Genomic DNA, 26,384 nt, shown 5'->3' with positions numbered 1-26,384 from the left:
AAAATGTTACTTACACTCCTTTTATTCTAAACCCTCCATATGTAGCATTAGATGGGCTACACTTTTGTATATGTTCAGATAGATGTGGTGCTGTGTAGCTCAATGGATTGGTTGTTAATCCTACATATGCAGCATTTATTTGTTTATTTATTCATTCATTTATTCTACAACTCAGCACTTGACTGAATATTAAGCCCCTTTGTTTGAACTGATACTGACTCTCAGCTGACGGAGTCTCATGTTCTCTGACCTGAGCGTTGAGGCTTCCCTGCAGACTGAGCCAGCGGTGCTTCAGGCGGCCCTGCTCCTCCGCAAACTGAGTGTGCTCACAGCGCCCCCTCTGGTCCGGCTGAGTACTGCCGGTCTCTAACACCGACTGGTTTACATAGTCCACCATGGCCTGGTGGGCAGACATCTCCGTCTGACACTCCTGAGAAAAAAAGTCAAGACATGGAGAGACAAGTGAGACACAGCAAGGGAGAGAGAGAGAGAGAGAGAGAGAGAGAGAGAGAGAGAAGAGAGTGAGAGAGAGAGAGAGAGAGAGAGTGAGAGAGAAATAGAGAGAGGGAAAGAGAGGGAAAGAATGAGAGACAGAGAGAGAGAAAGAGACAGAGAGAGAGACAGAGAGAGATAAAGAGAGTGAAAGAAAGAGAGAGAGGGAAAGAGAGGGATAGAATGAGAGACAGAGAGAGAGCGAGAGACAGAGACAGAGAGAGAGAGAGAGATAAAGAGAGTGAAAGAAAGAGAGAGAGGGAAAGAGAGGGATAGAATGAGAGACAGAAAGAGAGAAAGAGACAGAGAGAGAGAGACAGAGAGAGAGAGATAAAGAGAGTGAAAGAAAGAGAGAGAGGGAAAGAGAGGGATAGAATGAGAGACAGAGAGAGAGCGAGAGACAGAGAGAAAGAGAGAAAGAGAGAAAGAGAGAGAGAAAGTAAGGTTGAATAGGAAAAGACAGTCAGTCAGTCAACCAGACACACAGGAAGGCAGATATAGACAAAAACGACTTAATTAACTGCTCGTTAATTCATTAAGTTAAGATGAAATGAACTTTATTGATCCCAGAGGAGTTAGCCGGTCACAGTGCTAGATGACAGGAAGCTGAGTGACAGTTCAACACTCAGGATGTCTGATACCTTGCAGCAGGCCAGCAGCTGAGTGAGATCAGCGTTGGTGGAAGAGGTTTGGCTGAGTCTGCTGCGTTGTTCCTCCAGTCTGGACTCTGCTCCTCCCAGCCAGACCTGCAGCTCCACCAGCACCCCCTGCTGGGTCAACTGATCCATCCACCGCTGAGGAGAGGAGGAGAGAGGAGGAGAGGAGGAGAGGAGAGGAGAGGAGAGGAGAGGAGGAGAGGAGGAGAGAGGAGAGGAGGAGAGAGGAGAGGAGAGGAGGAGAGGAGAGGAGGAGAGGAGAGGAGAGGAGGAGAGGAGAGGAGGAGAGAGGAGAGAGGAGAGGAGAGGAGAGAGGGGGAGAGAGGAGAGGAGAGGAGAGGAGGAGAGAGGAGAGGAGAGAGGAGAGGAAAGGAGAGGAGAGGAGAGGAGAGGAGGAGAGAGGAGAGGAGAGGAGAGAGGAGGAGAGAGGAGGAGAGGAGAGGAGGAGAGGAGAGGAGAGGAGAGGAGAGGAGGAGAGGAGAGGAGAGGAGGAGAGAGGACAGGAGAGGAGAGGAGAGGAAGAGAGGAGAGAGGAGATGAGAGAGGAGAGGAGGAGAGAGGAGAGGAGAGGAGAGAGGGGGAGAGAGGAGAGGAGAGGAGAGGAGGAGAGAGGAGAGGAGAGGAGAGGAGGAGAGGAGGAGAGAGGAGAGGAGATGAGAGGAGAGAGGAGAGAAGGAGAGAGGAGAGGAGAGGAGAGAGGAGAGGAAAGGAGAGGAGAGGAGAGGAGAGGAGGAGAGAGGAGAGGAGGACAGGAGGAGAGGAGAGAGGAGAGAGGAGAGGAGAGGAGAGAGGGGGAGAGAGGAGAGGAGAGGAGAGGAGGAGAGAGGAGAGGAGAGAGGAGAGGAAAGGAGAGGAGAGGAGAGGAGAGGAGGAGAGAGGAGAGGAGAGGAGAGAGGAGGAGAGAGGAGGAGAGGAGAGGAGGAGAGGAGAGGAGAGGAGAGGAGAGGAGGAGAGGAGAGGAGAGGAGGAGAGAGGACAGGAGAGGAGAGGAGAGGAAGAGAGGAGAGAGGAGATGAGAGAGGAGAGGAGGAGAGAGGAGAGGAGAGGAGAGAGGGGGAGAGAGGAGAGGAGAGGAGAGGAGGAGAGAGGAGAGGAGAGGAGAGGAGGAGAGGAGGAGAGAGGAGAGGAGATGAGAGGAGAGAGGAGAGAAGGAGAGAGGAGAGGAGAGGAGAGAGGAGAGGAAAGGAGAGGAGAGGAGAGGAGAGGAGGAGAGAGGAGAGAGGAGAGAAGGAGAGAGGAGAGGAGAGGAGAGAGGAGAGGAAAGGAGAGGAGAGGAGAGGAGAGGAGGAGAGGAGGAGAGAGGAGAGGAGAGGAGGAGAGAGGAGAGAAGGAGAGGAGAGAGGAGAGGAAAGGAGAGGAGAGGAGGAGAGGAGAGGAGAGAGGAGGAGAGAGGAGAGGAGGAGAGGAGAGGGGAGAGGAGAGGAGGAGAGAGGAGAGGAAAGAGGAGAGAGGAGAGAAGGAGAGAGGAGAGGAGAGGAGAGGAGAGGAGGAGAGGAGAGGAGAGGAGAGGAGGAGAGGAGAGGAGAGGAGGAGAGAGGAGAGAGGAGAGAAGGAGAGAGGAGAGGAGAGGAGAGAGGAGAGGAGAGGAGAGGAGAGAGGAGAGGAGGAGAGGAAAGGAGAGGAGAGGAGAGGAGAGGAGGAGAGAGGAGGAGAGGAGGAGAGAGGAGAGGAGAGGAGAGGAGGAGAGAGGAGAGGAGAGGAGAGGAGAGGAGAGGAGAGGAGGAGAGAGGAGAGGAGAGGAGAGAGGAGAGGAAAGGAGAGGAGAGGAGAGGAGAGGAGGAGAGGAGAGGAGAGGAGAGGAGGAGAGAGGAGAGGAGAGGAGAGGAGAGGAGAGGAGGAGAGAGGAGGAGAGGAGAGAGGAGAGGAGAGGAGGAGAGGAGAGGAGAGGAGGAGAGGAGAGGAGGAGAGAGGAGAGGAGGAGAGGAGGAGAGGAGAGGAGAGGAGGAGAGAGGACAGGAGAGGAGAGGAGAGGAAGAGAGGAGAGAGGAGATGAGAGAGGAGAGGAGGAGAGGAGAGGAGAGGAGGAGAGAGGAGAGAGGAGAGGACAGGAGAGGAGAGGAGAGGAGAGAGGAGAGGAGGAGAGAGGAGAGGAGAGGAGAGGAGGAGAGAGGACAGGAGGAGAGAGGAGAGGAGGAGAGAGGACAGGAGGAGAAAGGAGAGGAGAGGAGAGGAGAGAGGAGGATAGAGGAGATGAGAGAGGAGAGAGGAGAGGAGGAGAGAGGAGAGGAGAGGAGGAGAGAGGAGAGGAGAGGAGGAGAGGAGAGGAGGAGAGAGGAGAGGAGAGGACAGGAGAGGAGAGGAGAGAGGAGAGGAGAGGAGGAGAGAGGAGAGGAAAGGACAGGAGAGGAGAGGAGGAGAGGAGAGAGGAGGAGAGAGGAGAGGAGAGGAGAGGAGGAGAGAGGAGAGGAAAGGACAGGAGAGGAGAGGAGGAGAGGAGAGAGGAGGAGAGAGGAGAGGAGAGGAGGAGAGAGGAGAGGAGAGGAGAGGAGGAGAGAGGAGGAGAGAGGAGAGGAAAGAGGAGAGGAAGAGAGAGGAGAGGAAAGAAAAGGAGAGGAGAGAGGGGGAGAAGAGAGGAGAGGAGAAGAAAGGAAAGAAAAGGAGAGGGGGAGAAGAGAGGAGAGGAGAGGAGGAGAGGAGAGGAGAGGAGGAGAAGAGAGAGGAAAGGAAAGAAAAGGAGAGGAGAGAGGGGGAGAAGAGAGGAGAGGAGAGAGGGGGAGAAGAGAGGAGAGGAGAGAGGGGGAGAAGAGAGGAGAGGAGAGGAGAAGAGAGGAGAGGAGAGGAGAAGTGACAGATGAAAGGAGATGAGAGAACAGAAGAGAGCCAAGTAGGAGAGATGAAAGAAGAGCAGACAAGATAACAGAAGAGACGATGAAGATGAGAAGGGGAGAAAGGAGATGAGAAAAGGAAGGAAAGTGGGAAATGAAAAAGTAAAGATGAGGAAGAGTAGGGAGGGAGAGCAGAAGGAGGAAAGAGTCAAGGGAGGAGATGGGAGGAAAGAGGGATACAAAGTGAAAATAATAGGCAGAGGAGAGGAGGATGAAGAAATAATAGGGATGAGAAGAAGGGACAGGGAGAGTGGAGAGCAGAGGGGAGAAGGGAGGAGAGGAGAGGAAAGGTGGAGGTGAGGAGGAGAAAGGAGAGAAGGACAAGAGGAGGGGAGGAAGAAAGTAGTTAGAGAAGATTAGAATAGAGAGGGGAGGAGGAGAGGAGAGGAGAGGGGGAGATCCAGACAGACAGACGGAGGAGAAAATGGTTTCACACCAATAAGAGGCAGAAGAGTCCTCCAGCTGTCTTTGTGCTCCACAGCAGGGATGTTTAAAACTAATTGGTGACAGGAAGTGTCTGAAATACCAAACTCAGCAGTGCATGTGGGCCGGGACAAGCTGAGTGTGTGTCAGTGCTGCGCTTAATAAAACTGTACAGAACTTTTCTTACGTTCACGAAAACACAGGATGGGAAACCTGAAACCTGGCAGGGGTGGGGAGTAACGCACATGAGTAAAAAAAGTAGTTTTTTTTAAGGAACGAGTACTTTTAGTTCTTTTTTTTAATAATAATAATAATAATAACCTTTATTTGTATAGCACCTTTCATACACAACATGCAGCTCAAAGTGCTTTACATCAATAAAAGGCAGATAAAAGACAGATAAAAAGATAAAATTCATATAAAAGAACAAGCAAGATGCATTGCATTAAAAGAATCAAATCAAGTAAAAATAGAAAGATAGAAGAACACAACAAATACTCCCACTTTTAGATGCACATTGTGAGTGAACCCATATGTTTTTCTTTAATTTACTTTTCCCCTGTCCTTCCTGATTCTACTCTTGATCTGATATTTACGTCAGACGAGAATCATAGATTCTCCTCTTGGTCAAAAACCTCACCATCCACAGATGGATGAGAATCATACAGGGTAAAATAATAGGCTGTACTTCTACTCTTTACTCGAGTATATTTTTGAGCCAGTAATCTACTTTTTACTTCACTACATTTGCCATTTATACCTTCGTTACAACTAGTCTGCTCTAAATGCGTGGATTGAGTGTCGGGGGGGAGGAGCGAGGAGCATCTCTACTGCAGATGCCAAGCTGCCAGCTGCCTGGGAGAAAAATAAGCTCCACCTGTCTTCTGACCACGATGCGATGATGACGGAGCAAAACCCAGAACCAGAGGCAGCTTCCAACAGATGGGAATCCCCAAATGAAAAATGTGAATGGAAAGAAGTTTTCATTCTCTAGTTGATTGACTGAGGTCTCGGTACAGGGAGTAATACTACAGAACAGAAAATCTGAGTTTTAATTAATTGTATTGTATTCGGTATCTACTGCATTTTGGAGCTGTAATAGGTTTGGTTACGTTGATAATGTCTGTAAATACTAGAGTTAAACAGACTTATATTCTGTTTTTTAAGAAAGTTTTATCAACAAGTGCTGTTTTTTCATTATTTTGCACCGGCCCGCACACCCTAAAAAATATTAAAATGGAAAGTAACTTGTACTTTGAGTAATTTATTAACCAGGTACTTTTTTACTTTTACTTGAGTAGGTTTCTCAAATGGTAATTTTCACTTTTACTTGAGTCATTTTTTATGGGAGTAATTGTACTTTTACTTGAGATTTTCAGTACTCTACCCACCACTGAAACCTGGTTTGGGTTTTAGAGGAAAGGGAGGGTGGATGAGATCAGGTATTTTCATCCAGGTTTCAGTCGTTTGTTTGTGTGTAATGCTTTTTGCAGTGCGCAGTGCATAGGGAAATTACAGCAAGCACTCGTTAGGCAGCGCAGGTAAATCCAGTGGGCGCTCGTACACCAGGCAGTACGGTAGAAGTCTACCTTGGTTTACCTTGGTGCGTGGTACATTCACATACCAGGAAGTGGCTCAGTTATTTTCCAACTGTAGTGGCCAAGTCAACGCATGAATTAAATGTTTTGTTCAGTGGTTCTCTTAGTTCCAACAGCAGTTTTCTACCACAGCAGGTGGAGTTTTTAAAGTCAACATACTGTCACTCACTCCAATCACGCATACCCTCCCATCCCAAGTACCTCAGTATACCTTTACTGTGCAGAAGTCACAGTACTGTACGGGAGACGATCTGACCACACAGTCTCACCTTCTGCAGAGTCTGCTGGACCACAGGAACATCCGCCAGCAGGCCGGCCCAGTCCAGCTCCATCTGTCTGAGCTGGGTGTGGATGGAGCAGAGATCTGGGTCTGAAGCTTTGTCCCCCGAGTCTCTGTCTGGGTCTCTGTCTGAGTCTCTGTCTGGGTCTCTGTGTGAGTCTTTGTGAGAGTCTCTGTCTGAGTCTCTGTCTGCCTCTCTCAGCTGGACCAGCTGGGTGCCGGCACCGACCGCTGACACCTTCAGTCCAGATTTGGCCTCCAGCTCTTTGGTGAACTCCTGAAACACAAACATTTAAAAAGTTTTGTTTTCAAGGAGCAATAAGCAAGATTTTTACTGCCCTATAGCACAAAATGACCATAATATATCTGCAGGGGTCTAATAGGGTTGTTGTGTGATTTCTGGCTTTGTGCTCTGAACAAAAACTCCCCATTCAAGCATTTGAAGACACTCCCATTAGTTCTATCAATATTGTTACAATTCCTACTGGTCATCAATAGGAACAGAGGTTGATAAGGGTCATATATTACTTAATGCCCCTTTAATTTCAATATTTTTAACATTTATATTCTCATGTTACACATGGTTCACATACAGCAATCAAAATCCAGTGGTCACTTTGATTCATTTAACTGGAAAATGCTTTAAAGAACACAAAACAGCCTGATGTATCCAAATAATGACGTACAAAATGAAATAAAGAATATGTAAAAGGTACATTGATATCTAAACCTACATGCCCTAATAGGAAATTTAAGCTTATTCTACTTTTGCATTCATTGTAAATATAAATGTTGATGAAATCAGATTCAAAGTATTTCTATCCTCAGTGGTGTTTATTGTGTATAATGGTGCATTCAAAACATAGATGCAACAGCCTTTACCCATTAACGTTAACGGCAGCTATCTGACAGCTCGTTAGCAGGCGAGTTCATACAGCAAAGACGTGAATTACGTTACAAATGGAAACTACAAAGTTTGTATATGTAGATGTAGTTTTCATGACCCTTCCTTTGCACTTTTCCGTGTTGGAAGTCGTTTTTCTCCGAGTTCAGAGTACAGTGGAATGCAGCATTACTGTCAGCAGAAAGTGAGTTAATGTCCATTCCCATTTCCCTCTATCTGGTGTGTAAACTTACCAAACACTGGTGGTAGAGGCCACGGCTCTGCTGAAGATCTGTCTCCTGATTGGTTGGGACAGTGAGCTGACTCCACCTGTCAATCAGCTCTCTAGCCCCGCCCATCCAGTCAGTCAGTACAGCAGAGTCCTGGGTAAACCTGGTTATGGGTGGAGATTAGCAGGAGAGTTTAACTATAGAGAATGATATTGGTTGATGACCTGTTACTAGTGATTTTCATAAGGTGCAATATACTGTACATTTATACTATATTGTGACCACATTACTTATAAAGAGCAATACTGCTATCAAAGGATTGGAAGTAGGGTTGCCTATAGAGATTAATATGGGGAAGGGTTTCATTCCAAAATGCTATATCCATTTTGAGGACAAATTTTTTTGAGGCATCATAAATATGTGTGGTGACATCCTCAATAATGACAAATTAAAATACATAAGAATATCTAAAACTCTGAACATCTTCCAAAGTGACATTTTACCTCTATGGCAACAAGGATTTCTGTTAAAGTGTCCCTCTTTTGAAATGAATATTTAATTTTGGCATGAAACTCGTCAGTTAGTTTTGTATTCCCCAGTTCCCCAACCTTAATGTCCGGACTGAAGACAGAAAAGTGAATTCTTAGTCAGCCACTGTGATCCCATTTCATCCCATTTTAAACATGTCAGAAGTGATTTCTCCATCTTCCTTTCCCTCCTTCCACCATCTGCTGCCAGAAACTCTTTCAGCTTTAGCTCCGTTCGCTCTGGAAGAACAGAACCTCTTCCTGTTTTGTGCCGTAAAGCGATCCAGCAGATTTCCCTCCAGATCCACCAGGTGGAGAAACAATGGAGGATGCAGAGTAGAGGCTGATAGAGGCTGACAGGCTGACCACTGATGCTCTGGTTTGTTTTCAGTAATACTAACATCTCATAATTAATGTGGTAATGATTTATTGGTGTTAAAATGCTACATGTAGCACCTTTAATTAGCTTTTTTGTTAAAACTTAGGGCTAGTTCTGACTGACAGAGGGAAAGTAAGCTTTCTCCTCGTCTCACCTGCTCCTCAGCTTCCTGATCCTGTCTGTCCTGATGCGGTCGCGCTCCACCGTCCTGCGCAGGGCGCTCCAGTGGGCCTGCAGCCCCCCGGAGGCCACGCCCACTCCTCTACAGCCGGCCCGCTGCAGCCGGAGCCCCGCCTCCAGCATCCGGCCGAGCCGCGCCCTGCTCCCCTCCAGAACACCACCCAGCTCCTACCAGAGAGACACAGCGTCATTACACACTCTTCAACAAGAGCACACACACACACACACCTATCCAAGAAGTTAATCTCACACAGGTACACACACATACAGAGACGTATCCAAGAACTTCATCTTGCACAGGTACACACACACACACACACAACTTTAACTTCACACAGGTCCACACACACACTCTCACACTCCTAAGAACTTAACCTCACACACACACACACACACACACACGCACGCACATGCACACACACACACACACACACACACACTTATCCATGAATCATGTCGCACCCTCACCTCCAAACTCCAAACACAGAAGAGCCCCAATCCCCCCTAGCCCTACTTACACACACACACACACACACACACACACACACACACACACACACACACACATACACACACACACACACACACACCCTCTCTGGAAAATGAAGACAAGCCACTCATGGAGAACAAGATGCGGCCCGGTGGACGAGCTGCACCACTCAGTCCATTTCAGAGAGAGGAAAGGGAGCGACTGGAGGAATATGAACCTAATAACTCGCATCAAAGCCGAGGAACATCATGCACCGCGTATGAAAACAACCTATTGGCTCATATTTAATTGAGCCAATTAGGTTTTGAGTGCAATGTACAAAGAAGAGCATGAGCAGCGTGTCCAATAGTCTCCAAATGAGCAGAATGGAGGACGGCTAAACACACTCTCTGCCCTCTGGCCATCCGTCTGTTCATAAATAAGAATTATTCCCTGCCAGAACACATGTATTGAGAGAAATTACCTGGTAGACTGAGAGTTTCTCTGATATCTTCTCCTCAGAATCCTCCCCCCAGTGCATCTTGGGAACTGAAGTCTCCATGTCTCTCAGCTGGCCGTCCAACCAGGCGCTGTCCTCCTCCCACTGTGACCACAACTGAGACAGAAGCCAAAACAATGATGGAACTGAAGTTACTGTGGTTAAAATTAAAAGTTGTGACGTCTTTTTTCATTGCCAAAGCAATAGTTCCTCACATTAATTACCTTCCACCACTGAAGTTGGATGGAGGTTATGTTTTCACCCCGTCTGTCTGTCTGTCTGTTTGCTTGTTTGTTTGCAAGATATCTCAAGAAGTAAAAAAATGAATTTGGATGAAGTTTGGTGGACAGATCGCCTTTGGCCCAAGGATCAGTTGATTAGATTTCGGTGCTGATCCAGATCTGGGATTTCTGCCATTAAATGATTTTTGCTTTTTAGCTACAACTATTATGCTGCGTTCACGTACTGGTAGGACAGTCAGACATCTGGGACTTCCAAGTCGGCTGCTAAACAGCATTGCTTTTAGGTGCTATTTTGTTGAAAATCAAGATTTTCAACAAAATAGGGAGATTTTAATCTATTTTCTTCAATGTCTTCTTTTTTGTTTCTGTATAAGAACTGATATCTTCAGTTTTCATTTGAACTTGTTAAAAATAGGGAAATGTATTATTCTCCCACCTGATTATAAAAATATAAACAGGTGAATTGTTCAGCGTTGGCGGAGGTTTGCGCTCCATCAAGTGCCTTCTAGCTACAAATGTCACAGTGAAAATTGGGTATTAACTGTTCGACTGCTAAACCAAACATGAAACATCAAGAACGCTTTAAACATAGTTTACCAGTTAGCCTGTTAAACAGTTCGAATCCTGTAGCAGCATTACATAATACTCAATTCTTTATGCACAAATTGTTGCTCAAATCCTGGAAATTCATCTTGCATCGTTGCCACTGTTCAACATTTTCTGAAAGTTAATATGCCAGGCTGAGCAAACAGGAATAAACCAAACAGATATAGGATATTTAAATAGATTCTAGACTTTGTGGCTCACTTTGCTGTTGTTTGTTTTGAGGTGAAATCATTTAAAAGCTTGGATCTTTATATCACCTACACAAATATGACATTTTTTTCAACAGTGTTTTATATATCCCTTCACTTCACACTCACTGTAAAGATAATTAAACTAAACCACACTGCAGATGTTACCTGTAAGGTTGTCTGCATGCGGCTGCCTGTCTCCAGACCCCGCTGCTGCAGACGGGACGCCTCGCCCTGCAGGCCCGTCACCACGCCCTCCCACCTCCGCAGGGCGCTGTCCGGGACTCTCTGGGTCAGGTACTGCAGGTTCCTCGCATGGCCGCCCAGGAACTGGAAGAACTTCTGACAGCAGGAAGGGGAAATGATGATGAAGATTATTTTTTTTGTTTGGCATGTTAAGACACATTCTTGAACCCCAGATGATCATATTTCTAATTGTGCATTCATGTGCTATCGGATATATCGGAAAAACAAATTTCCTACTTGGAAATTTCACATGAACGCCCTCCAAAGTCAGATTATTAAATTAGAAACTCAACATTTTGCTACACCAGTTTCCAAGTTATGACACAATGGTGACCTTTAACCTTCTCAACAAGGCGAAAAACTCATACACATACACATGCACCTTTATTGCAAATTTGTTGTTAGCCAGATTAACCTTTTGTTTGAATGAAGTTTGTCCAATAAGCTTTTTAAGCTGCAGGACGTCCATGTTTGTTTATGTTTTGTCTTCTAGGTTTGATTTTCCGGCAAAATAGCACACTAATGTAGCAATTAATGTTTAGGAGCCAACTTGAAAGTCCCAGATGTCAGACTTTCTCACCGGGCACATGAACACACCGTAAGTCTTTCACCCACTGACCGTATGGGAGCTGAGCTGCTGCCGGAGCTCCGCCCGGCTGTGCGGCTCCGCCCGGCTGTGCGGCTCCGTGCCGGGCTGCAGCGCGAGGCGTTCAGAGCCCAGAGAGAGCAGCTCCTCCAGGCTGAGCACCAGCCGCTCACACTGCTGCTGCAGCTCCACGCCGCCCCGCAGCTCCTCACAGCGGGAGCCCACACCGCCCAGCGCACCGTCCAGCTCCGCCTGCACAGGAGGAGACAGCAGGGTCAGTCTGAATCCCACCACTGATGTGATGAGTCAAACATGCATGTGATAAACAAAGTATCTTTAGGGAATAAGCTTCCTAAAGTGACTCAGGGCTTATGCAGGAATTTTAAAAACATTTAAAGAATATGTTCAGAAGTTACTGGGTCTAAATTTCATATGGCACAGTATAATATAATGTATAATGATGACTTTGTCCATGAAGTATCTAATTGTATATTTGTATGTTTTTATTAGTGTTTTTTATTTTATATTGATTGAAGGGTGTTTTTAATGTAGGAGAGTAGAGAGTAGGTCACTTGGGCTAGAAAGAAAGAAAGAAAGAAAGAAAGAAAGAAAGAAAGAAAGAAAGAAAGAAAGAAAGAAAGAAAGAAAAAGAAAGAAAGAAAGATCTGAATTCGTCTAATGCAGTAAACCCCACTAATCTGACATTCCAAACAGGTTAAATGAAACACTAAGAATTATTTTCAACTACTAACTGGACATTAATGAGAGAAGAACCACTTCTAATGCAAAAAGGACACTATTTATTAAACAGTTACATAGATCAAAATGCATAGAAAGGCCATGGGACAGTAAATGTGGCTTATAGTGCATGCTCACTTTAGGAAACACACTGTGAGACGATAGACTCTTTCTCAGGTGGCAGTTGCCTGAACTGTGTGTGTATTGTACAGCAATTTTTAGTTTCCTTTTTGCATGAAAGCGGTTCCTCTCTGCCTGTGTTTTTCAGGTATTTTGCCCCCTGTGGAAGGCCTCTGCCCTTCTCCTCACCCATCACAGTTGTACTCATGTAAATTCTCTTTAACCCAGGAACAGAATAAACCAGTGATCCTATCCAAAACCTCCTCAGATCCCACCTGTAGCTGAGCAGCCTGGTGGATGAGGGAGGCAGGCAGGAGGTGCTGGTCAGCCTCCCCCAGCAGGGAGCTCAGCTGCCGGGCCTGCTGCTGCAGAGGCTCCTGGACCTGGAGCACAGCCTGGGACATAAACACATGGACACTGTGACACTCTTCTATACTGTGATATCAATACTTTATGACTTACTTTTCTGAGGTACTGGCTATTCTTGAAGTTTTTGCAGGTTTTAGCATTAGGTTTTTAACTTTTTACATCTCAGTTTGTCTTACTTTTGGGATACAATACGGATCCCTGAATTCTGTTTTCTTTTCACTTTCCCCCCTCCACAGGGAGGTCAAAGGTCAGGGTCAGCTACAGAACAGCGCCCCCTGGAGCTAGGTGGTATTCAGTGTCTTGCTCTTCAGCAGGGAAAATAGTTGCCAATATGGGTACTTGAACCTGGCGCGTAGCAAACAGGGAGTTTAAAAAGAAAAGAAGAACTCCTCGATGAATTCTCTGAGCCAATTGTGCAAACATGTGACAGGTGTTTGTGCGTAGCCAATGAAAATGCAGAATCACTCTGAATGGGATTAAACGCACCTCAATAGCCTTTGCAAAACGTTTCACACTGTTGGGAGAAAACGAACGTGGCCCTGATCAGCTTCTCTACTCACTACTTCACCCTGATGCCTTTTACACCTCACTGTCTTTCTTTGGTTTTTGAATTGACCAACCACTTCACCACTCTATCTGTGACTGTATAATTCCAGATGATGATCAGGGTTTGAACTTAAAAATTTGGGGCTCTCACTTTGAGAATCTCTTTTGCTGCCATTGCCTATAAGCCACCACTGAAATTCTAGCTAGTCAAGGCAACTTCGAACTACACCAGACTGAAAAATACAGACATGAGAAAGCAGGAAAGTGAAAACTCCCTTTTTATTTTTATTTGTATTTTGTGACCTTTTGCAAGATGATATTTGTCTTTCTGCAGAAATTTTCCCGGGGATTAATAAGGCCGGCACCTAAACTCTTGACTTCTCATCAAACAGAATTAGAAATTCTGTGATAATTAGCAAAACCATAATCAAACAAATACGGTATTTACACAGTTTTATGATTTCACAATACGAATGATGTGCGATAAACCAACATCACCATGGTAACAGTACCTGTAGTTGATCGTTAAAGCCCCGGGTCCCATTGAATTCGTTAGTTATTTGGTGAACGGCCAACTGGTTAGAGGTGAAGGCTGCATGCAACTCTTTGAGGAGCCTCTGTTGGGTTAGACAGACAACATACAACATACATACAACATATAAACATACAATGTGCACAGGAATATGTTATTTCATTTACAGTTGTACTTGTTATTTAAGTCGTTTTATCCAGAATAATCATCATAATTGGACACATATTCATCATTTAGACATGGAGAGTTTACTTATTAGTTCATCATTATACAACATTCAGAAGACAGTAAGACAAGTCACACAGATCTTGAACAGTAATACAGTATATTTAGCATTTAGACTGGTGAGATGACTGATTAAATGGGGATAATACAGTAAGACAGAGTTATACAGCAAGTCAAAAACAAAAGTCACAGTGGAAACAGCAGTGGCATCTATAATCATAATGAAGTCCTGCATCTGGGCCACAGGAATCAAGAGTTTATTCAACTGTTGCACTCACTGTTTGGGATAAACGTGTGTCAGCTAAACGCCTAAAAACATGCGTTGTCGTCACTGAATTTGGAAGTCAGAGTGTGTTAAGCACAGGTCGGCAAGAGGCTGAGCTGTCCACCTGTCAATCAACACTCCAAACCACCATCACACATTCAGCCGGTGACGTCTAAACCCGGTAACCTAGCAATGCCTTTTACAGAGCACGATAAAATGTTTTTCTTCAGCTTGAGTCACCTGTGGTTTTGGGATGTTGCCAAATAACCATTTGGTGCAACCTGAGTGTAAAAATTCAGCTGAACCAACAGGAAAAGGCAGCTTGTAATTCAGTGTCCAGTGGCTGTTTGTTAGGTTTGAGAGTGGACCAGTGTGTTCCTACTCAACTTGCATGGTTAAATAATAGTTAACATTATATTTTATTTAATCTGACCTGATGCTTTCCAGTCTCCTCCACGTGTTTTTCTAGTTGTTTCTGTCTGTTGGTCAGTGCAGCCTGCAGCACAGGGACGACTCTGCACAGGTCATCCACACACTGCTGACCACACTCTGACCCCAGGACACGGCTGACCTTTGACCCCTGAGAGACCAGCTCGCTGCCAAGGCCGGCCAGCTCTGCTGCCAGACTCTGAAGAAGAATCACACAGGTTACGATCAGATCCAGGGAAGACATTTTGGGCACCGCAGAGCTGCTTGTGAGTCCATGTTGCTTTTATTTACAAGCTGTGGTTCACTTTTAACTGGGCAGTGAGAACAAGATCTATCTATCTATCTATCTATCTATCTATCTATCTATCTATCTATCTATCTAAGACCTACTGTATGAATTAATGAATAAATGACTGAATGAACGATGCTGTCATCACATCTGAATACTATAATGGAAATTCTACACTGAAACAATTCTTTGCATTTGACTGTATTGCCTACTTGAGGTTGCATTTATGTTTTATCTACTGTGATAAAGTACATCTTGTCTGCACTATACAGTATGTGAACTTAAGTTTTGTCCTGCTGCATCTAGTATGTAAATCCTATATTGTGTAACTGTCTTGTAATATGTCTGCACCAATTATCCAAGTCTGGTTCACCCACTGTATCTGTTGAATAAAAGCGATTCTGACTCTGATTCAAATTCGGGTGAATATTACACTTTTTTTACTGTTGCCTTCCTCCTTGCTTACTTCCTCTAACAGTAGTCACATCAAAAATATAGCAATAAATGGATGATAACAGAACGAATGGTACAGTTGTTAATTAGGGGACTTAATTTAAGAATCTCATGTTTCGCGACTCCTCTTTTGAAATGAAACACATTGGAAACGGTGCTGAGTGTTTGTTACAGTGAGCAGATCCACCTGCAGCTGCAGCAGCCTCAGCTGTGTGTCTTCTTCATGTGTCGGCCCGGCCGGAGACTGCAGCAGGGTGTGGAGGGAGGAGAGGGACAGGGACGCCCCGCACAGCACATCAAACAGACCCTCGTCCAGTCTGTGATGGGAGCCCTCCACTGGGACCTGGGTATCCTGGGTGGGAGCAATTAGTCAAAAAATGATTAACACACCCTGTTGAGGGGCAGTTGAGAGGATTATTACCCACCTTGACAGCCGAGTTGGTCTTGTGTACAGAAAATGCAAAGACAACAGCGATAAAATCAAAAACATGATATCAGCATTATGATTTTTTTCAGGAAATTTAGAAAATTCAGACAGAAGACAAATCCAACTGGTTTTTAAATCTGACCTTTTCTTTGCCCACATTGTAATTTGTGGGTGGATTTGTGCATTTAGACATTATAATCATTTTCTGTCATTAAAACATTGGTTGTCATGGTAACGACATAGGCGCCGTGCACACTCATTTTCTTTTCCAACAACTCTGGGTGCTGCAACAAGCTAGGAACAGTTTGGCTGTTGCTTATTCTGACAGTTTCTATGATGCATTGATGTGTTGCAGAATTTCACAAGCTCTCCATCAAAACTATATTGTTTGCACTTTCTAATGACATTTCTAAATTATTGTTTACATTCTAGCAGCCAATTACATCGCTAGAAAGATTTGTGGCTCAGAAATAAACATAATTCTGCACAGTCAGACTTTGTTGTCACTGAACTTTTATTTATTACATCGTATCGTGGTCGTATTAAATCCTGAACCTCATATCGCGTATCGAATTGTATCGTGAGATTAGCAGATCTTTGATGCTGGGGTGAGGGTTAGAGTGAGAGTTTCCCAAATGGAAACGGGGGAGTCGACCCAGCAACTGTCTCCAAGGGTCACAAACCCGCTTCTCTGCTTCCACACTGTGAGAAACAGACGGGACGCCTCCTCACCTGGTCCACCGCCTCAGCAGCGGAGCGGCCCAGCTCTCTCAGACGGCCGATGTGAGTCTGCAGCTCTTTCAGCGTTTGTGTGCCAATCATACGTCCTGCTGTTCCATCACTCCGCCTCACAGATGAGTCTGTCACCTTCAGAGGGAGAGAGAGAGAGAGAGAGAGAGAGAGAGAGAGAGAGAGAGATAATCACACAGACTGACAAGCAGACACAGAGAGAGAGAGACAGGAGGAGAGCAGAAGAAAGCTGGGAGACACACATGACTCTTATCCAGCTCTGCAGGAGTTCATGAGACACAAAAGAGACAAAAAAAAAAAAAATGCTACGCTCTCAAAGAAGGTGATAATCAAGCACAGCATGAACACCACTTTTTTTTTTCCAGGACAGCGGTAATGAAGCACTTCAGCCCGGGTAATGAAGCCGCACCTCGGAGGGAAGCGCCGAGTTCTGGTCCAGAGCCAGCAGCCGGATGTGGAGCTGCTCCCACTTCTCCTGAGCAGAATCCACATCGGGCTCAGCAGGGAGAGACCTGCAGGGGACGGAGACACGCAGATCAACATTGGTTTCTGTCATTTTCTTTCTTTCTTTCTTTTTTTAAATGTTCATTGGTTCTTTCATTGGTTGCCATAGTAACGACGCAGACGTGCGCACACATTTTCTGTCCAAGGAACATGGAAGTTTAGCAGCTGCTGCTTATTGTTTTTTTCTGTTCGTCACATTCGTTACACGGGACGCTTCTTTCTTTCATCGGTTTTTCATTCTTGTTTTCTACCGTCTTGTTTCCTTCAATGTGCTTCACATAAAACACAAAAAATACATCATTTCTCAGGTAAAATCAACTCATAAACTGACATTAAAAAGAAAGAAAGAAAGAAAGAAAGAAAGAAAGAAAGTCCGAAAGAAAGACAGAAAGAATAGATAAGGATAATAATAAAACACATAAATAAAATAAATACAAATCTACACATCTACATACAGATGATTTGGCAAAAGGCCACATTTTCATAATAATCATAATAGGGGGAAATAAAGTAAAATATTATATATATCATTTGAAATATTAAAAATATACTGTATACTAAATAAGGAGAGGCTGTTACCGTGGCGACGGCAGGCTGCGCTCCTCCGGGTCCTGGCTGTGGAGCCGGACTCTGCTGCCCTGCCTGGAGATGGCATGAGCCAGTCCTCTCTGCTGACTCAGCTCCTGCTCCAGCTCCTGGAGGGGCAACACACGGGTCAGTTAGCAACACTGTTAGGACTTTTAGGACCTGCTATGTCAGTGTCTTGTCAGTGTCTTAACATGAAAATGGTATTAAATCAGGTTACAAGTCTACTTCTGTTGAGTCCCCACGTGACCAGAGTATCTATATTTTTTCAGGAGCATGGGTATTTTATTTTTTCATTTAATTGCTCTTTGTAAATTAATTTTTCATTTAAAGGCAGTAATGTATCCCTACCGTTGTAGGGATACAACGGTAGGGATACAGTTTCCCTACCATTGAATAGGTGTGGTGAGTCACTCTGCCTTAAAGAGCTGCTGACTTTAAAAGAATCTCATCAGTCTGGTTTCAGTGGAGAGTTTTAGTGTCCCATGATGGAATAAATACAGAGGCTTTTCCACCCTGACAAGAAGAAAAGTCTGAGGGAAACACTGAATACTTTTGTCTTTTTTGTTCTGTACCTTCTGCTGCTGCAGGCTGCTCTGCCTCAGCAGTTTGTTTCTCGGTGAGGAGAACATCTCCTGAACGCTGGTGCTGCGCTTCAGCTTAGCCTCCGGGCGGCGCTCTGCCTGGGGCTTCAGAGGAGGAAGGGCAGTGAGGGGACAAGGAGAGGAAGAAAAAAAAGGTTTAATGAATGAATGAATGAATGAATGAATATGCGAGTGAGTTACTTTCCGGATCCATGAGGTGCTTCAGACCTAAAAAAGAACCTTTTGGGGTTAAACATGTTAAAAGATAGAAAGTACTAAACAGTTTTGCTAACTGGTTTGTCAAATCTTATGACTCCAAGCTCACAAAACATCTAGATTGTCCTGGTGCAGTAAACCCCACCCACCTGGCACTCAGAAAAGGTTAAAACCAACACTAAGACCTTTTTGCAACTGCTGTTTCACCTGGTTTTGATTCATAGGTTGACTGACTTTGTGTGAGTGCAAAAGCACTGGATTAAACTAGAACAGAACAGATATCAGGACTGTAGTCAAGACCACCTTAGTCGAGTCCAAGTAAATTTCAACACCAGATCCAGAAGAGTTTGAGTCAAGATCAGGCAATAAATCATGCATATTTCTTTCCAAATGCAAAAATACTTCATATGGAGTTTCTTAAGAATGAAGAGATGTAGATCTATCTGCAGGAGCTCTGGTCTACAGGGTTGTCAAGTGATTTTAACTTGTTTCCAGACCTATCAAGCTTATTTCATGATATTTTTAGTCACATTATCTCACTTCACTGGCAGATCATCTTGTTGGGTTGAATAATCTTGAAAAAAAAGAAAGCTTCTTTAAAAAATCTCGAAGCAAGCAACTTTCTCCAAGACTGTTTCACTTTTACCAAGTAAATATCCTGAAACAAGTTACATTCTCCTGAAAAAAACGTCAAATTTGTTTAAATCGATAAAATGATGTGCCAGTGCAGTAAGATGATTTCACAAAAAAAAATCTTAAAATAAGCTTGATAAGTCTGGATACAAGAGAAAAATTATTTAACAAGTCTGTCAGTTTAAATTAATGCATAGAAGTTCGAGCATCATTACATACTCAGGTTTCTACAGGTGAAATCCCTTAAAACTGTTTGAAGCAGTGGGGAGAAAATAAACCAAACATGTTTTATAGCTTTAGATAAGCAGCAAAAAGTCGAGTCAACGTCCCAATCAGGAGACCGAGACAAAATCCAAGACACTCTTATTCTTGGAACCGGACTCAAGACTGAGACTTGAGCACTTACAATCCCGACAGAAATGACAAGTTGATATCTACTTAAATCTATATATATGTGTAGATATGCATACCTGTTGTTGTGTGTGTGTGCAGGTGATCATCTTCTCTCCTCCCTGTCTGTCCTGCAGCAGCTGCTGGAAGGAGACCAGGCTGGACTTGAGGAAGTCCAGTTTGGAGGAGAGCAGCTCCGCCGCCTCCTGCTGCGACCCCGCTGCCGCCTGTCCGTCCCGACTGAGCGCCGCCAGGCCGGACACCCTCTGCTCTATCTCCAGGAACATCTCCTGCACACACACACACACACACACACACACACACACACACACACACACACACACACACACACACACACGACACTGTCAGGATGATACCTGTTTTGTTCTATTGTACACTACCAGTCACCAGTTTGGACACACCACATTTTTCTTTATTTTTACTATTTTCCACATTTTAGAATAACAGTAAAGACATCACAACTATGAAATAGCACAAATAGAATTATGCAGTGACCAAAAAAAGTGTTAAACAAATCAAAACTATCTTATATTTTAGATTCTTTAAAGTAGCCGCAATTAGCCTTGATGGAAAGACAAAGGCTTTGGAAAGAAATTTATACATTGGATCAACTTCACTATTTATATTTGTCTAAGAAACACATTTCAAGCATTTCAGCATGAGCCTTTAGATCAATATGGCTTTAAGAAAATGAAAAACATAGAACATTCAATCAGGTGGGTCCAGACTTTTGACTGGTGGTGTATGTTCTGTATTTTGCTTGTACTTCTGTTTTTTTGAACGCTCTATTATAGTTTCACAGTTATTCCTTTAACCTCGTTCCCTGCTCTCTTTATTGTTCTGTGTGTGTAAAGCGTTCTGTGACACTTCTGTGTGTGAAAAGCACTTTCAATACAATCGATTTGATCGTGAGGCTCAGATCAGGGTTCAAGGTTTAGATTCAGGTCATGAAAGAGGCGTTTACTTGGAAGTGGCTGTGCAGATTTGAAAGGGAGGCGACAGATGACAGATCCCACCGGTCGCCGTGTTTGTTTGCCCACAAAGCCTCCATTCAAATGTGCCGTGCCACCACGCCGTGTTTAACCTGTGAAACTTTAATGGAGGGGTCAAGTTACGCTCCTGAGGTCAGCAGAGAGTGAGTCCTGGGCGGGAACACCTGGCTCATCCTGGACTGAAGACACAATGATGAGGTTTCTCTAGGTCTGACTCTGTACACACTACGCCTTGGATTCATTCAGTGTGTATCACCAAACATCTAAAGAGTTATCGATAAGGTTAGATCTGTATATTAATTTGCCTCTATATCAGGCTGATTTTCCTCTTTTATTTAATACTGGATATCGGCCAGTTAGTGTTGTCCACCACCGTTATGAGGGTTATATTGGTTTGCCTATATATTGGGCCAATATTGAATTTGATATTAGGCAGTGTCGTCCACTGTCAGTATGATGGAGGTTCCTCTCTGACCACAGCTACAGAAACACAATCTGTAAAACTTGCGATAGAATTTTATTCCCTTAGCATATTTTATTCATTTGTTTAATTGTTCAATTATGTATATTTTAAACTGATTCTTCATTTACATTAGCCCTTTACATGAAGAATTAATTAACAAAAAACCCTGTAAAACCTGGCATGAAATTAGATTTTCTTTGCAAATTTTATTTATTAAATTGTTAATAAATAATAATAATGTTGTTTGCAAATTAATTCTTCATGTAAAGGCCTAATAAAATGAAGAATTAATTTAAAATAGACATAACAGAACAATTAAACGGATAAGTAAATTATGCTAAGGGAATAAAATCCCATCACAGGCTTTTACATACAGTGTTTTTTTGTAGTTATGGTCAGGGAGAAATCTCCATCATATCAGCAGTGGACGACATCGCCTGATATCAGATTCAATATCGGCCTGATATATAGGCAAACTGCTGCTCTGCAACTGCTGCCTGCAGTCTGTTCTGTCTGTCTGTTCTGTCTGTTCTGTCTGTTCTGTCTGTCTGTGTCTCTGTTTGGTCATCAGGGAGTTTGTCAGAGTTTAGAAGTGCAACACTTGATTAGTCGACTTGTAATACTGCTGATCTTTACCAGTTTGGTCAACACCTCTGCAGCGGCTGCGCCCGCAATGCAAATACCAGCAGCTGCATATTGGCTTTACTGTTTACTCAGCCTCCCTCCAAGTCATCTGTTTTACAGGCTGACAGCAGCACCATGACGGTTCAGCCTATATTCACTGGGACTTGAACAAACAGAGTGTCCTTATAATATTCTGAAGGATATTTTACCAAAGGGTGATACAGCCTCAATGGATCTAAAAAAGTCAAAATGTTTAAACCACAACAGGGCTTTGGGTTCGGGTTTACTGATTGAATCAGACTGAACTCCAGTCATCTGCAGCTGTAAGCAAAGCAGCATTTTATAACCTTTTTCCTTTTTCTGACCTTTAGTTCCCTTTCTCAACGATGTCCTGTTTCACACACACACACTTCCACATATTCACACCTGGGAGCTGTCCAGTATAACCTCAGTCTTCTGTGTTTGACCACCGGGGCGTTTGGGCCTTTCAGTGCCTTGCTCATGGGCAGCTCAAGGCTTTAGTTGTTAAGGGTGGTGAGAGTGTCAGTTATAGGTTTATTGTAGGTTAAAGCAGCAATAAAACCTGAACAAATAACAGTTAATGAACTCTGCTCACCGAGACTGATCTGTGAACAGCAAGGAAGGAACAAGAAAAGGATATAGACTAAAGATAAATACTAAAGACAAAAGTGAAAGTAACTGTGGCAGTTTATGGCTGACAGAAATCAGATAAGAACGTCTCATTTAACACTATCACTTAACTTTTTCCAGCTGAATGAACTTTGACCCCTCACAGATGTATCTGAACAGTGTTGATCTTGCCTCAGACTAATTTTGGGAGGGAAATTTGAACCTCTGAGATGTAAAAATACAAGAAACCTCCTCAGCTTGTTGTTGCTCCACTTTGCCTCAACAAGCTGTTTCTTACATACGGGCTGAGATATGAAATGAGCTGTGAGCTGACATGTGGTGAGATTTGTAATAAGCAATAAGGATTTGGAAATTATTATTCTATGAATCATTTTTTGTTCTTGAAACTGCATTGTGCAACCTGAAATAGTTGTATGTCATTTATGTGACCGGACCAATTACACAACCATTCACTACTATTCTTAGATGCCTGGTGCGTACAGGCCGAGGAGAAGTGTGACCTAATCATCTCAGACTAGATGTGCTGATTTGAAACCAGCTTGCGTCTTTAGTGCGTATGGTCATGTGACCTGATGAGTAATCCTATATTTCCTAATAAGTACTACTACAAGCCTTCTTTGAGGCATGCTGTATATCACTGCTGTCAGGTAAAAATCAAGCAACTCCACTTTGACATTTTTCTTTTTCTTATGTGAATTGAAATTTTAAAGGTCATATATAGGTTTCAAGACATTTGTGCTCATGAAACCTGTTAAAATCCATTTCATTTTAAAATGGTCAATAAGATTGTTCTACATCCCTGAACCAATTAAAGTGGTAATATGTGAGATTCTTGTTTTTTCTATTTTTTTCATATTTAGCGCTCATTGCGGTGGGGTTTCTGCACTGCACTCCCCAGAGATCACCTGTCAATCAAACAGTGTGGGCGGTACTGTGACATTTTGTGTCTTTTTCCTAGGATTTTCTGAATGAAGTTCTACGTTTCTGTAGGTGGTGCACTTTTCTTCATCTGTTCAGCCATGGCAGCTATCGTTGCTCATGCTAACTACCCAGTTCTTCTTCTTCTGTTTATTCCAAACAAACCGGAAACTTAAAACGCATCACTTCCTGTACACCAGAGGATTTTTCCCAGGAAAGAGCTACCAGACACCGGCTGTTTAGAGCAGCAAGTGTAAAAACTTTCTTGAACTGGCTACAGGTTGAATCACTATTTTGTTATATCAAACAGCAATAGAGAGTAGCAAAAGGGACATTTATTCATATGAAAATGTAATGGATTATTAAGTTGCAAGGTTTCCATCAAACAGCAGAGATGTGGTCTCCTGGTCTGCGGGGCTTACCTGGCAGGTGAGCAGCTGCCGCTCCACGCTGTCCTGCATGGCGTCTGACCCGGCCGCCGCGGCTCCCAGGCTGCTCTGTGCTCTCTGCAGCCAAGCCTCCAGCTGACTGGCCCTCTCCAGGCAGACATGGAGGAAGCCTTCGCCGGGGGCCGGCCCAGGCTCGGACCCGGCCGCCTGGCGCTCCCCCGGGGCCTGGGACACAAACACAGCACACCCAGCTGAGCCTCCCGCCTCCAGGGTCACAGACAGAGGAGGAGAGGAGGAGAGGAGGGGGGGGGGGACTGGAGGTAGACCTACTGAGCTGACCTGCTAATGATGACCTGTAATTCTACTTCTCACGCTGCCACTTCCCAGTCCTTCTCATATATCTCTTCTTCTCCCTCTCTTTTCCCTCCCTGATTATCTCTTTCTCTCTTTCCCTCGTCTCTCTCTCTCTCTTTCTGTCTGTCTTTCTTTCTTTTTCTTTCTCCCATACTGCTCCACCCACCTGTGGCAGAAACCACTTCCTGGATCGGTGGCAGGCTCCAGTGACAGGGACTCATTATCACACAGAGAGAGAGAGAGAGAGAGAGAGACAGACAGAGAGAGAGAGAGAGAGAGAGAGAGAGAGAGAGAGAGAGGCCTCAGGCTACAGGGGTGGAGCTCAGACGGAGGGCTGGGTTACCGCCGCAGACAGCTGAGTAAGCAGTAAACACACTTCCCTAGTTCCTCCTCAAGTCGGTTATGTACTTGGTAGGTTTTAATCACTCAACCTTTTGTTGTGTCTGTCATTCATTCTCTTATCTTATCTTACGTGTATAAATGATTTGCTGTTCTTTTCCTTTTTCTCCCTCTCACTTTTCTTCCATTCAAATACTTTTTCCTTCTCCCTTTCTCTTGAACTGACTGAATTTGACTTTAATCATCCCTGCTATGAGGAGAATGTACTTTTGTCTCTGTGCACTGAAATGTCCAAAACTCACAATAAATACACTACCAGTCAAAAGTTTGGACCCACCTGATTGAATGTTCTATGTTTTTAATTCTCTTAAAGCCATTTTGATCTAAAGGCTTCTGCTTAAATGCTTGAAATTAGTTTCTTAGACAAATAGAAATAGTGAAGTTGATCCTATGTATGAATTTCTTTCCAAAGCCTTTGCCTTTCCATCAAGGCAAAGGGCGGCTACTTTAAAGAATCTAAAATATAAGATAGTTTTGATTTGTTTAACACTTTCTTGGTCGCTGCATAATTCAATTTGTGTAATTTCATAGTTTTGATGTCTTTACTGTTATTCTAAAATGTGGAAAATAGTAAAAATAAAGAAAAATGTGTCCAAACTCTTGACTGGTAGTGTCGCCGGACATCTGAGCGCTCCACATACAGTGCAAAGAAACTATTGAGGATTTGACGTAACCTCAATAGGAAGTGAACACCATGAGTCAACAAACCCAGTCTGGATGTGAAGATAAATCACTCAACAAGGATTACTGAAACCATTACACCATTCATGAGGCTTGGGTGTGAGTAAGTCCAATGTAGTGTAAATGCAGAATGTAATGTGAATAAATGCACAAATGTAAACGTAACCATTAAACCATTCCACTGGTAAAACCAAAAAAAAGTAGATTGTTATCTTGTGAATGAACAGCAGTAAAACTCAATCCACCAGTGAGTATTTGTGTGCAACCAGACCCCGTCTCTGCATCCAGTCTTGCATGGTTAGAGAGGGTTAGGAGTGCGATCAGTTTGGGTGTGTTTCATGCCGGGACCGGGACCGGGACTGGGACCGGGAGGTAGGTGTGTAAAGTCTTACCAGGGCTGCCGCAGGACGCAGGCCCTCTCCGTCCTCCTGCCGCTGGGCTCTGAATGTGCTCTGATGGGTGCTGTGTGTGCGGCTGCAGGTGGGGGTGGGGGGGGTGGTGGGGGAGGGCGGGGGCTCTAAGGCGGAGGCCCCTGCTTGCACCGGTGACGTTTCACTGAGTTGAGAGGGTGTGTGCGTCGTTTCTAGAGGCTGGGACTGCGCTGCGGGCGACCCAGCCTGAGGTGTTTCTAAGCTGGGTGCAACCTGGGACTCTACGGGTCTTCCCTCTGACTCTGCCGGGACCTTCCGTGAGGTGGAACATGGAGAACATGGGGGAACCGAGCCTTGAAATGTCTCCACTGACACCGCTTCACTGGTTTCCGGTTTTCTAGCCTGGAAATCTGTGGCGGCAGCTGTATCTTCTACTCTGAACTCACTAGGTGTGTGCACGTCCTCGACAGGTGTGTGTGTGCCGTGTGTGTGTGCCGTGTGTGTCTTCAGCCCCTCTGGGTGGCTGTCATCCCCCCTCCATGCAAGCCCCCTCTGTCCCTTCATGAGCTCCTGACACAGAAAAAGAGAGACGGAGGAGTAGATCATTGTTGTGGATTTATTCGTATTCTTGTTTTGCCGCGCAGCGAGCGGCTGTAATGTACTGACAAAATGGAAAGACAAAAACGGAACAATCTACATTACAGTACATGCAAAAATGTAAGACGTCTTACTATCGCTGCTTTCGGGTGAAAACCTTGCATCTCCAAAAATGTCAGCTTTTCAGGTGTTATTACTTAATTGACACCTTTACAATGTGCTTTAAATGGATTGCAGGAGTGCAAGAGTCAATTTACAACTTTGATCCTTAGGGCTCAATATAATCCTTTTAATCAAGTAATGTTCAAGTTATCACTAAAATTGGAGTTATGAGGTTTTCACCTGCCAACAGCGCTGTGTTAATCTATTAATGTCAAATCAGTGCATTTTCATGGCCAACAGTAATCTTAGGAGAGGTAATTTTCTACAGTATAAAAGCTGTATAGTCTAGAGTGTGGATGTGAATATGCTGATTCAAACCAAAGGGGGAATCCCTCTCCACTCATCCTGCTGCCAGGCAGCGACAGAGGAATTCATCAGAGTAATTATTCAGTTAATCA

General features: G+C 44.3%; 1 protein-coding gene across 1 annotated transcript in view; it reads right to left on the bottom strand.

The window, feature by feature from the left end:
* syne2b (spectrin repeat containing, nuclear envelope 2b) overlaps positions 1-26,384 on the bottom strand; it is a 128,228-nt gene that overhangs the window by 7,883 nt on the left and 93,961 nt on the right. Inside the window, exons 84-102 of the mRNA XM_078289618.1 lie at positions 25,249-25,539; positions 23,456-23,647; positions 19,445-19,654; positions 18,117-18,230; positions 17,536-17,651; positions 16,862-16,964; positions 16,427-16,569; positions 15,463-15,592; positions 14,538-14,732; positions 13,595-13,699; positions 12,443-12,562; positions 11,343-11,561; positions 10,646-10,819; positions 9,427-9,558; positions 8,571-8,641; positions 7,412-7,487; positions 6,264-6,551; positions 1,134-1,286; positions 251-430 (exon numbers count right to left, since the gene is read on the bottom strand). Of these exons, the coding sequence (XP_078145744.1) occupies positions 251-430; positions 1,134-1,286; positions 6,264-6,551; positions 7,412-7,487; positions 8,571-8,641; positions 9,427-9,558; positions 10,646-10,819; positions 11,343-11,561; positions 12,443-12,562; positions 13,595-13,699; positions 14,538-14,732; positions 15,463-15,592; positions 16,427-16,569; positions 16,862-16,964; positions 17,536-17,651; positions 18,117-18,230; positions 19,445-19,654; positions 23,456-23,647; positions 25,249-25,539 (3,012 nt within the window). The remainder of the gene's footprint in view (positions 1-250; positions 431-1,133; positions 1,287-6,263; positions 6,552-7,411; positions 7,488-8,570; positions 8,642-9,426; positions 9,559-10,645; positions 10,820-11,342; positions 11,562-12,442; positions 12,563-13,594; positions 13,700-14,537; positions 14,733-15,462; positions 15,593-16,426; positions 16,570-16,861; positions 16,965-17,535; positions 17,652-18,116; positions 18,231-19,444; positions 19,655-23,455; positions 23,648-25,248; positions 25,540-26,384) is intronic.

The sequence above is a fragment of the Centroberyx gerrardi genome, chromosome 17 (assembly GCF_048128805.1).
Source record: "Centroberyx gerrardi isolate f3 chromosome 17, fCenGer3.hap1.cur.20231027, whole genome shotgun sequence".
NCBI classification, from domain to species: domain Eukaryota; kingdom Metazoa; phylum Chordata; class Actinopteri; order Beryciformes; family Berycidae; genus Centroberyx; species Centroberyx gerrardi.
The sequence above is the reverse complement of the archived record's forward strand: the minus strand, read 5'-3'. Positions and strand labels throughout refer to the sequence as shown.